General features: G+C 44.1%; 1 protein-coding gene across 1 annotated transcript in view; it reads right to left on the reverse strand.

The window, feature by feature from the left end:
- Positions 1-3,327: 3,327 nt before the first annotated feature.
- Positions 3,328-12,500, reverse strand: part of LOC144513468 (dachshund homolog 2-like) — an 18,574-nt gene continuing 9,401 nt past the window's right edge. The window contains exons 3-12 of the mRNA XM_078244556.1: positions 11,382-11,507; positions 10,889-10,951; positions 10,633-10,787; positions 10,241-10,379; positions 9,029-9,082; positions 8,522-8,679; positions 7,188-7,335; positions 6,436-6,525; positions 5,325-5,375; positions 3,328-4,635 (exon numbers count right to left, since the gene is read on the reverse strand). Of these exons, the coding sequence (XP_078100682.1) occupies positions 4,598-4,635; positions 5,325-5,375; positions 6,436-6,525; positions 7,188-7,335; positions 8,522-8,679; positions 9,029-9,082; positions 10,241-10,379; positions 10,633-10,787; positions 10,889-10,951; positions 11,382-11,507 (1,022 nt within the window). The 3' untranslated portion in view covers positions 3,328-4,597. The remainder of the gene's footprint in view (positions 4,636-5,324; positions 5,376-6,435; positions 6,526-7,187; positions 7,336-8,521; positions 8,680-9,028; positions 9,083-10,240; positions 10,380-10,632; positions 10,788-10,888; positions 10,952-11,381; positions 11,508-12,500) is intronic.

Below are 12,500 nucleotides of genomic sequence, written 5' to 3' on the forward strand. Positions count from 1 at the left end.
AAAACCTGAATATGTAATCTTTAATATTCAGAACAAAGGTCAACTTCAAACTCTCAACTGGTCTTCATCAGAGTTTAATGAAGCGTACGGCTACATATACACTCACCTAAAGGATTATTAGGAACACCGTAATAATACCGTGTTTGACCCTGTCCTATCAATATGGGCCAGCATTTCTAAAGAATGCTTCCAGCACCTTGTTGAATCAGTGACACAAAGAATTAAGGCAGTTCTGAAGGAGAAAGGGGTTCCCCACACCAGTGTATTCAACCTTTTTTGATCCATGGCACATTAGTAAGACAGTAATTCTACTTACATCAACAAGGTCATTATTGCTCTATACTGCCACCTACTGACACAGAACAGCATTTCATTTCTCTGCCAGTCATCACATTGCAGGAACAGATGCTCAACAATGGCACATTATTTGCAGTAACTCCATAAAAAAATTGATTGAGGGACCAATTAAGTAAAATCGGATAAATAGCACACAGGACGATCTCTCACGGCACAGTGGTTGAAAATCCCTGCCCCACACATTACACCCCCACCAGCACCAGCCTGCCCAGTGGTAACAAGGCATGACGGATCCCCCACACCATTACACCACCACCCATCAGCAGCCTGCCCATTGGTAACAAGGCATGACGGATCCCCCACACCATTACACCACCAACAGCAGCCTGCCCAGTGGTAACAAGGCATGACGGATCCCCCAACACCATTACACCACCACCACCAGCAGCCTGCCCAGTGGTAACAAGGCATGACGGATCCCCCAACACCATTACACCCCCCCAACACCAGCCTGCCCATTGGTAACAAGGCATGACAGCTCCCCCACACCATTACACCCCCAACAGCACCAGCCTGCCCAGTGGTAACAAGGCATGACGGATCCCCCACACCATTACACCACCAACACCAGCCTACCCAGTGGTAACAAGGCATGACGGATCCCCCACACCATTACACCACCACCACCACCAACAGCCTGCCCATTGGTAACAAGGCATGACGGATCCCCCACACCATTACACCACCAACACCAGCCTACCCAGTGGTAACAAGGCATGACGGATCCCCCACACCATTTTACCACCACCACCAGCACCAGCCTGCCCAGTGGTAACAAGGCATGACAGCTCCCCCACACCATTCCACCACCACCAGCAGCCTGCCCAGTGGTAACAAGGCATGACGGATCCCCCACACCATTACACCACCACCCCCATCAGCAGCCTGCCCAGTGGTAACAAGGCATGACGGATCCCCCACACCATTACACCACCACCACCACCAACAGCCTGCCCATTGGTAACAAGGCATGACGGATCCCCCACACCATTACACCACCACCACCAATCTGCCCAGTGGTAACAAGGCATGACGGATCCCCCACACCCATTACACCCCCACCAGCAGCCTGCCCAGTGGTAACAAGGCATGACGGATCCCCCACACCATTACACCCCCACCAGCAGCCTGCCCAGTGGTAACAAGGCATGACAGATCCATGTTCTCATTCTGTTTACACCTAATTCTGACTCTACCATCTGAATGTCTCAACAGAAATTGAGACTCATGAGACCAGGCAACATTTTAACATTTCTCATGTTCCTGTTGTTAGTGGAGATGAGTGGTACCCGGTGGGGTCTTCTACTGGTGTAGCCCATCCGCCTCAAGGTTGTTCGTGTTGTGGCTTCACAAATGCTTTGCTGCATACCTCGGTTGTAACGTTGATCTTCTATCAGCTGGATTCACTCGGCCCATTCTCCGCTGACCTTTGGCATCAACAAGGCATTTTCGCCCAGAGGACTGACGCATCCTGGATGGTTTTCCTTTTTCAGACCATTCTTTGTAAACCCTAGAAATGGTTGTGGGTGAAAATCCCAGTAACTGAGCAGATATGTGTGAAATACTCAGACCAACCCGTCTGGCACCAACAATCATGCCACGCTCAAAGTTGCTGAGATCACCTTTCGTTCCCAGTCTGACATTCAGTTTGGAGTTCAGGAGATTGTCTAGACCTGGACCACCCCCCTAAATGCATTGAAGCAGCTGCCATGTGATTGGTTGATTAGATAATTGCATTAACGAGAAATCTTACAGGTGTTCCTAATAATCCTTTAGGTGAGTGTATGTATATATATATATAAATATGTTTATGTGTTTTGTATGCCTTTATGAGCTAGGACAGCTTTAGACATGAAACGGGAGAGTCATGCAGCAAAGGGCTGCTGGTTGGAATCAAACCCGCGACCGCTGCGTTGAGGACTAAGCCTCTGTATATGGGTGCACACTCTACCAGGTGAGCTACCCAGGCGCCCGGCTTTATTTATTTATTTATATGTATTTATATGTTAGACACTTATACCTGCAGACAGAAACCAGAGCTGAAAAGCCTCTTTAAGGTTTAAAAAATCATCTTTTTATTGTATTCATGGTTAATATTTCGTAAACACGACAGCGACAGAGAAGATGATGAGAAACTGGACACGATGTGAACGTATGAATACTGTTGATTAATGAGCACCGTCCCTGTCTAATCAACATATGAAGGAAATGAAAATGGAAGAAGTCATTCATTCATTTCCTCTGAAACACTCTCGCTCTCTCTGATTGGTCGACTTCGCTGTCGTCTCTCTCTGTTGGTCACAGTCATCACAGTGACTGACAGAGCCGACCAATCAGATCAACCGCCCCCCCTCCCCACACACACACACACACACACACACACACACACACACACACACAAAGAGACGGTGAGAGAGTGAATGAGGGAACAGTGAGAGGAACAGTGAGAGGGTGAATGAGTGAACGGTGAGAGGGTGAATGAGTGAACGGTGAGAGGGTGAATGAGTGAACAGTGAGTGAGTTAATGAGTGTGAGAGTGAATGAGTGAACAGTGAGAGGGTGAATGAGTGAACAGTGAGAGGGTGAATGAGTGAACAGTGAGTGAGTGAATGAGTGAATGAGTGCGAGAGTGAATGAGTGAACTTTGAGAGGGTGAATGAGTGAACGGTGAGAGGGTGAATGAGTGAACAGTGAGGGAGTGAATGAGTGAACAGTGAGAGGAACAGTGAGAGGGTGAATGAGTGAACAGTGAGAGGGTGAATGAGTGAACGGTGAGAGGGTGAATGAGTGAACAGTGAGAGGGTGAATGAGTGAACGGTGAGAGGGTGAATGAGTGAACGTGAGAGGGTGAATGAGTGAACAGTGAGAGAGTGAATGAGTGAACAGTGAGAGGAACAGTGAGAGGGTGAGTGAGTGAACAGTGAGAGGGTGAATGAGTGAACAGTGAGAGTGAATGAGTGAACAGTGAGAGGAACAGTGAGAGGGTGAATGAGTGAACAGTGAGAGGGTGAATGAGTGAACAGTGAGAGGGTGAATGAGTGAACGGTGAGAGGGTGAATGAGTGAACGGTGAGAGGGTGAATGAGTGAACAGTGAGAGGGTGAATGAGTGAACAGTGAGAGGGTGAACGGTGAGAGGGTGAATGAGTGAACGGTGAGAGGGTGAATGAGTGAACAGTGAGAGGGTGAATGAGTGAACGGTGAGAGGGTGAATGAGTGAACAGTGAGAGGGTGAATGAGTGAACGGTGAGAGGGTGAACGGTGAGAGGGTGAATGAGGGAACAGTGAGAGGGTGAATGAGGGAACGGTGAGAGGGTGAATGAGGGAACAGTGAGAGGGTGAATGAGTGAACGAGGGACTGTCCAATCATATTCACACAATGCTCCGTCTCTTTAAATAAACGGACCATAATAATTATTAACAGGAAGCAGGAAGAACGTTTCATCTTTAGTTTTTTATCCGTCCATCATCTGTTTTTCTTTTTCAGGAGGTTCATCCTTTCATGTGTTCATGTGTTCATCCTGTCATCAGTTCATCCTGTCATGTGTTCATCCTGTCATTAGTTCATCCTGTCATTGGTTCATCCTGTCATCGGTTCATCCTGTCATTGGTTCATTCTGTCATGTGTTCATCCTGTCATCGGTTCATCCTGTCATTGGTTCATCCTGTCATTGGTTCATCCTGTCATTGGTTCATCCTGTCATGTGTTCATTCTGTCATTGGGTCATCCTGTCATCGGTTCATCCTGTCATTGGTTCATTCTGTCATCAGTTCATCCTGTCATTGGTTCATCCTGTCATCAGTTCATCCTGTCATCGGTTCATCCTGTCATCGGTTCATCCTGTCATTGGTTCATCCTGTCATGTGTTCATCCTGTCATCGGTTCATCCTGTCATTGGTTCATTCTGTCATGTGTTCATCCTGTCAGCAGTTCATCCTGTCATTAGTTCATCCTGTCATCGGTTCATCCTGTCATTAGTTCATCCTGTCATTGGGTCATCCTGTCAGCAGTTCATCCTGTCATCGGTTCATCTTGTCATCAGTTCATCCTGTCAGCGGTTCATCCTGTCATCAGTTCATCCTGTCATCGGTTCATCCTGTCATTAGTTCATCCTGTCATTGGGTCATCCTGTCATTGGGTCATCCTGTCATTGGTTCATCTTGTCATCGGTTCATCCTGTCATCAGTTCATCCTGTCATGTGTTCATCCTGTCATCGTTTCATGTGTTCATCTCTGTGCTGTCAGAAGAGCAGCGGAGGTTTGTTGAACGGTCGGTTCTCTGCAGGAAAACACAAAGTTTCATCTTTCTGTGTGTGTGTATACATACAGGAAATATATATATATGTAGGTATATATTTATATATGTATATGTATATGTATATATATATGTATATGTATATATATGTATATATGTGTATATATATATATATGTATATGTATACGTATATGTATATATATACATATATATATATGTATATATATGTATATGTATATATATATATACATATACATATATACATATATGTATATATGTATATATATATGTATATATGTATATATATGTGTATATATATGTATATGTATATATATATACATATACATATATGTATATAAATGTGTATATATATGTATATGTATGTATATATATATGTGTATATATACAAATATGTATATATGTAAATATATATACATATACGTATATATACATATATATACTAGGGCTGTCAAACGATATATATACATATATAAATATATATATACATATATGTATATATATGTATATATGTATATATATATGTATAGATATGTATACATATCTATACATATATATGTATATATGTATATGTATACATATCTATACATATATATGTATATATATGTATATTTATGTATATATATGTATATGTATATATGTGTATATATATATATATATATATTTATGTATATATATGTACATATGTTTGGTACCTTGAGCTGCAGAGTTTTCCTGCTGTTTGTTCTCTTCTTTCTCAGGAATCACTGAAACACAAACACGTTTCATACAAACAAAACGTAAACAATCAGAAAATGGTGGCAAATCTAAAAGATAAACAAACGCTCCCGATGGGTCTATAACCTGGCTGTTCACCTGTTCTTACATTCACCTGTTCACATGTTCACCTGTCCACCTGTCTACCTGTTCACCTGTCCACCTGTCGACCTGTTGACCTGTCCACCTGTTGACCTGTCCACCTGTCGACCTGTTGACCTGTCCACCTGTTCTCCTGTTGACCTGTTGACCTGTTCTCCTGTTGACCTGTTCTCCTGTTCACCTGTTGACCTGTTCCCCTGTTGACCTGTTCCCGTTCTCCTGTTCTCCTGTCTACCTGTCAACCTGTCCGCCTGTCCACCTGTTCACCTGTCCACCTGTTGACCTGTTCTCCTGTTCACCTGTTGACCTGTTGACCTGTTGACCTGTTCTCCTGTTCACCTGTCCACCTATCCACCTGTCCACCTGTTCGCCTGTCCACCTGTTCACCTGTTCTTCTGTTGACCTGTTGACCTGTCCACCTGTTCACCTGTCAACCTGTCCACCTGTCCACCTGTCCACCTGTTCTCCTGTTCACCTGTTGACTTGTTCTCCTGTTCACCTGTCCACTTGTTCTCCTGTTCACCTGTTGACCTGTCCACCTGTCGACCTGTTCACCTGTTCTCCTGTCCTCCTGTCCACCTGTCCACCTGTTCACCTGTCCACCTGTTCACCTGTCCACCTGTTCTCCTGTTCACATGTCCACCTGTCCACCTGTTCACCTGTTCACCTGTTCTCCTGTCCACCTGTCCACCTGTCCACCTTTTCACCTGTCCACCTGTCCACCTGTTCACCTGTTCTCCTGTCCACCTGTCCACCTGTTCACCTGTCCACCTGTTCTCCTGTTCACATGTCCACCTGTCCATCTGTTCACCTGTTCACCTGTTCTCCTGTCCACCTGTCCACCTTTTCACCTGTCCACCTGTCCACCTGTTCACCTGTCCACCTGTTCTCTCCATCATTAGTAGTAGTAGTAGTAGTAGTATTAGTAGTATATATATATATACATACCTGAGTGTCTCCTGAGGGTCTGGAGCTCTAACTCTTCCTGCAGCTTCCTCTTCGCCTTCTTCTCTTTCTTCAGCCGTCGCTGGATCCACACTGATAACAGACCATAATACTCAGACAATATTACATACAGACCATAATACTCACACCACAATATTAAATACAGACCATAATACTCAGACCACACTATTATATACAGACCAAAGTGTGTCTGTGTGTGTGTGTGTGTGTGTGTGTGTGTGTTTGTGTGTGTCTGTGTGTGTGTGTGTGTGTGTGTGTGTGTGTGTGTGTGTGTGTGTGTGTGTGTGTGTGTGTGTGTGTGTGTGTGTGTGTGTGTGTGTGTGTCTGTTTGCCTGTCTGTGTGTGTGTGTGTGTGTGTGTGTGTGTGTGTGTGTATGTGTGTGTGTGTGTCTGTTTGCCTGTCTGTGTGTGTGTGTGTGTGTGTGTGTGTGTGCTCTGTGTCTGTGTGTGTGTGTGTGTGTGTGTGTGTGTGTGTGTGTGTGTGTGTGTGTGTGTTTGTGTGTGTCTGTGTGTGTGTGTGTGTGTGTGTGTGTGTGTGTGTGTGTGTGTGTGTGTGTGTGTGTGTGTGTGTGTGTGTGTGTGTGTGTGTGTGTGTGTGTGTGTGTGTGTGTGTGTGTGTGTGTGTCTGTTTGCCTGTGTGTGTGTGTGTGTGTGTGTGTGTGTGTGTGTGTGTGTGTGTGTGTGTGTGTGTGTGTGTGTGTGTGTGTGTGTGTGTGTGTGTGTGTGTGTGTTACCTGTGGACTGCAGTTCTGAGCTGAGTTGTCTCTGCAGTGTGTGGCGAGCGTCTCTCTCCCTCTCCAGCTGCAGCTTTAACTCTTTCCTCTCCAGCTGGCTCTGTTTGTTCTGACAGCGGGCGCTCTCCAGCGCCACCTTCAGGAGACCCTGAGAGACACACACACACACACACACACACACACACACACACACACACACACACACACACACACACACACACACACACACACACACACACACACACACACACACACACACACAGACAGGCAAACAGACACACACCAGTTATAGTCTCTATGTCATAGTCTCTACGTCATAGTCTCTATGTCATAGTCTCTACGTCATAGTCTCTATGTCATAGTCTCTACGTCATAGTCCCTACGTCATAGTCTCTACGTCATAGTCTCTACGTCATAGTCCCTACGTTATAGTCTCTACGTCATAGTCTCTATGTCATAGTCTCTACATCATAGTCCCTACGTTATAGTCTCTACGTCATAGTCTCTATGTCATAGTCTCTACGTCATAGTCCCTACGTTATAGTCTCTACGTCATAGTCTCTACATCATAGTCTCTACGTCATAGTCCCTACGTCATAGTCTCTATGTCATAGTCTCTATATTATAGTCTCTACATCATAGTCCCTACGTTATAGTCCCTACGTTATAGTCCCTACGTCATAGTCCCTACGTCATAGTCTCTACGTCATAGTCCCTACGTTATAGTCTCTATGTCATAGTCTCTACATCATAGTCCCTATGTCATAGTCTCTATATTATAGTCTCTACATCATAGTCCCTACGTTATAGTCTCTACATCATAGTCTCTACGTCATAGTCCCTACGTCATAGTCTCTATGTCATAGTCCCTACGTCATAGTCTCTACATCATAGTCCCTACGTTATAGTCCCTACGTCATAGTCCCTACGTCATAGTCTCTACGTCATAGTCTCTACATCATAGTCCCTACGTTATAGTCTCTACATCATAGTCCCTACGTCATAGTCCCTATGTTATAGTCTCTATGTCATAGTCTCTACATCTATAGTCTCTACGTTATAGTCCCTACGTCATAGTCTCTACGTCATAGTCTCTACATCATAGTCCCTATGTCATAGTCTCTATGTCATAGTCTCTATATTATAGTCTCTACATTATAGTCCCTACGTCATAGTCTCTACGTCATAGTCTCTACGTCATAGTCCCTACGTTATAGTCTCTACATCATAGTCCCTACGTTATAGTTTCTATGTTATTGTCTGTATATTATAGTCTCTATGTTATAGTCTGTATGTCATCGTCTCGTCTACGTAGTTCCAGGTAACTCTGTCACCTGTATGTTGGTGAGCAGCGTCTCCATGGAGGATAGACCCTCGGCCAATAGGAACGGAGCGAAGGTGGGGTTAGTGTGGTTGACTGACAGCGGCTGAGAGGCGAGCGGCAGCTTCTCATAGGTCGGTTTGAGGAGGGGGAGGGGCAACAGGCTGTCGTCTGCAGGAAGAAACAAAGTAAAGGCACAACAATTAGATATAAAAGAAGATGTAAAGATAATGACAAAGACAATGAAAGCGTCGAAAAAACGATAAAAAGGTTGAAATAAATGTCGACAAACGCCAACAAAACATCGTAAATGTTAACACGGAGATAAAACATGAGATAAGTTATTGTGTGTGTGTGTGTGTGTGTGTGTGTGTCTTTTTTTTTTGAATATTGTACTACACAGAGCTGCTTAACTGGGTGAATGAATACATATACAGTATATATATACACACATATAACCAATGAAAACTGAATCAGACCGCCAGCGGACTGCGACCATCGGTCTCCAACCCTCACTTACCTTTTTCTTTCGCCGCCTTTTTGAAGCAGTTTTCTGGCTCCGTGAGGTCTCCGTCTGCTCATCACAACACACAGTTACTTTCAGAGGAAATACAGATGAAATGTCTGCATGTTTACATATGTTATAATATGTTATATTATGTTATATTATTAGGGGTCCAAGCCTGAGTCTGGAAGAACCGGCGTACTAAAACTTGTACTGTTGTTCGACATCCCGCTCTGAGCCGCTGTAACAAATTTGGTGAAAAACGTCCGTTAGGGGGCGCTATAATGAACGTAGACGCGTTCTGGCAAATAAGTCAATGCATTTAAATGGGAAATTTGCAATGGCAATATCTCTGCTGCAGTAAATGCTATCATCACAAAACCTGGGAGTATTGTTGGAGATGCCACTCTGAGGCTCTCCACCAGATTTGGTGATGATCGGCCTTTAGGGGGCGCTATGGTTGAGGCAGAAGCGTTTTGGCCTTTTACTCAATGAATGGGAATGGATGACAGACTATGGGGTTGTACTTCGTCACATTTCCTGACTTTTGCCCTCCCGCCATCGTGCTTTGGGTTCTCCTGTCGCGGTCTCTTAGCGTCGTCAGGGGCGACTGGCGTCAGGGGCGACTGGCGACAGGGAGGCTTGGACCCCGTCATAACTGCTTGCAGTGTGTGTGTGCAGTAGTAGTAGTACTACTAGAAGTATTAGTAGTATATATATATATATACCTGAGTGTCTCCTGAGGGTCTATAGTAGTATTAGTAGTAATAGTAGTATTAGTAGTATATATATATATATATATATATATATATATATATATATATATATATATATATATACCTGAGTGTCTCCTGAGGGTCTATAGTAGTATTAGTAGTAATAGTAGTATTAGTAGTATATATATATATATACCTGTGTGTCTCCTGAGGGTCTGTAGTAGTAGTAGTATATATCCAATCAGGACTTTTTTATATTATGTTATAATAGGTTATAACATAATATAACATGTTATAACATGTTATATTATGTTATAACATGTTATAATATAACATGTTATAACATAATATAACATGTTATAATATGTTATAACATGTTATAATATGTTATAACATAATATAACATGTTATAACATATTATAACATGTTATAATATGTTATAACATGTTATATTACGGTATGTTTATGAACGTGAAGGTGTTAATCTGTGAAACGGAGACGCTGTGCAGACCGAGCGGAGGGGTGGCTGCTGCAGGTGATGACGACGATGATGAAGACGCTCTGGAAGCCGATTGGCTGGTTGGTTCTCGGGGGCGGAGCTCGTCGTCACTGAGGGAGGGGCAGGGGGAGGGGCTTCCTGGAGGAGACTCCTGCACACAGAGGGGTAGCAAAACTGTTAGCATTAGCAATGTTAGCATCAGAACTTTTAGCATTAGTGTACTGTTAGCATTAGCAATGTTAGCATCAGAACTTTTAGCACTAGTGTACTGTTAGCATTAGCAATGTTAGCATTAGCAATGTTAGCATCAGAACTTTCAGCATTAGTGTACTGTTAGCATTGTTAGCATTGTAAGCATTAGCATTGTTAGCATTAGCATTGTTAGCATTAGCACTAGCATTCACCTTGCTGTCTTCTATCTGAACGTGCGACACGGCGGCCATGTTGGCGAATCCGCTCAGCTGACTCATCTGGTTCATCGCCATGGCAACGCTGGCGGGGGGCAGACCCACAGGGAGGAGGGGGTGCGGCATGACCATGAAAGGAAAGTCTGACAGACCTGAGGGGGCGGAGTCAGAGAGAGCTATGATGCTAAGCTATCAATTTAAAAAAAAAAAAAAGCCATTTGAGTTATCCAATCAGATGAGAGCGGCGACTCACGGTGCTGCTGCAGAGGAGGAGAGAGGAGGCGCTGTTCCTTCTCCCAGGATGCTTCACTGCCTCCTACGGGGGGGGGGGAATCACCAAACCCACCAGACTCCATGTAAATAATCAGGACTTTTAGCGTGTATAGAGCCATCATATTTCCACCAGACTCCATGTAAATAATCAGGACTTTTAGCGTGTATAGAGCCAGCATATCTCCACCGGACTCCATGTAAATAATCAGGACTTTTAGCGTGTATAGAGCCAGCATATCTCCACATGTAAATGGGTGAATTAAGGGTTTATTTCAACCAAACCAGAGTGGTGATTGTTGGAACAGTGGAAAGATGAACCAAGACGGCTTTTGGTAGTTTGATTTAGTTTCTGTCCACTTTGAATGAAGTGTGTTTTACGATGATAAAAGTCCTGATTATTTACATGGAGTCTGGTGGGTAAAAACAGAACGCTGAACATGTGTCCTGTAGGCTTACGTTGCAGTTTGTCGTACCTGTGTCGTCGTTCTCCGACTCTGTGCCGTTGTTCTGCCGGTGCTGCTGGTCGCTGTTGCCGTGGAAACCCATCATCATCCTCATCTTCTGCAGCTTCAGAGCCTCAGCCATCGCTGCCGTCAGCCCTGCACAGAGTCACATGACACACACTTACCAAGGGGGTAAGCGAGCGTCCACAAAGCGTAGCTCCTATGGGGAGAAATTCTGATGCTACCAAGCCATCACCTCCCGTTAGCATCCCGTTAGCATCCCATTGACTGCCATTCATTCTGACGTCACTTTGACAGAGAATACCTTTACATCTGAAGCGTTTAAAGACTCTATTTGTCCGTTGTTTATTTCTAAAGAAACACGACAATGTATAAAAGGCTCCATTACCTTGTAGCTCACGTTATGGCTCCGTAGCAGACGTTTTTATAACAATAGGCTAACGATTGGGTCATAACCACGAGACTTCCTGTCTCATAGTAGAGGAGTTACCGTATAGTACAGGAGAAGCTCTCAGGCAGTTTGGACTTCCATCAGCTGTTTAAGTGTAATGACTAATGTTAACTATCATTTTAGTGATCAATAATGAGCCTGTGTCTATGTTATCTCCTTACATATACCTACGCTCTCCGTCTCTGCTAGATTGGGAATGATTGAGATTTCTCTTGGCACAGCTACCAGAAGACTTCCAACTTTCAGACAGGTTGCTCACGTCACATCTACGTCTTCAAGCTTTGTCAAAGTTTTTGTAGTTTTTTAATGTTTTTGTTGCTCTTGTTTCGTCCCAAACCCAAAACTATTCATTTTATTTTGAAATCATCTCAGAGAATCTCCATATTTGAGCGGCTGGAGTTGCGTTTCTCTAGTTTCTGTCTCCAGAGACGAAGGTTGAGAATGATTGATCAATAATTAATAAGTCTGTCTCTCCCTGCAGCCACTCGGCCCAATTAATCCCCCCCTCTGATTCATTTAATTAGTCTTAACGAAGGAGTCTTAACGAGGGAGGAACCAACGGACAGCCCCCCCCCCGGCTCGTTTACCTCCCGATGAAGAGGAGAGGAGACTCTCACAGTTTCTGAAAGTGGAACATGTAATGTCAGGAGAGTTTAGGAGTCAAACTCGAGGCCCGC

This window comes from Sander vitreus, unplaced genomic scaffold, assembly GCF_031162955.1.
Source record: "Sander vitreus isolate 19-12246 unplaced genomic scaffold, sanVit1 ctg257_2, whole genome shotgun sequence".
NCBI classification, from domain to species: Eukaryota; Metazoa; Chordata; class Actinopteri; order Perciformes; family Percidae; genus Sander; species Sander vitreus.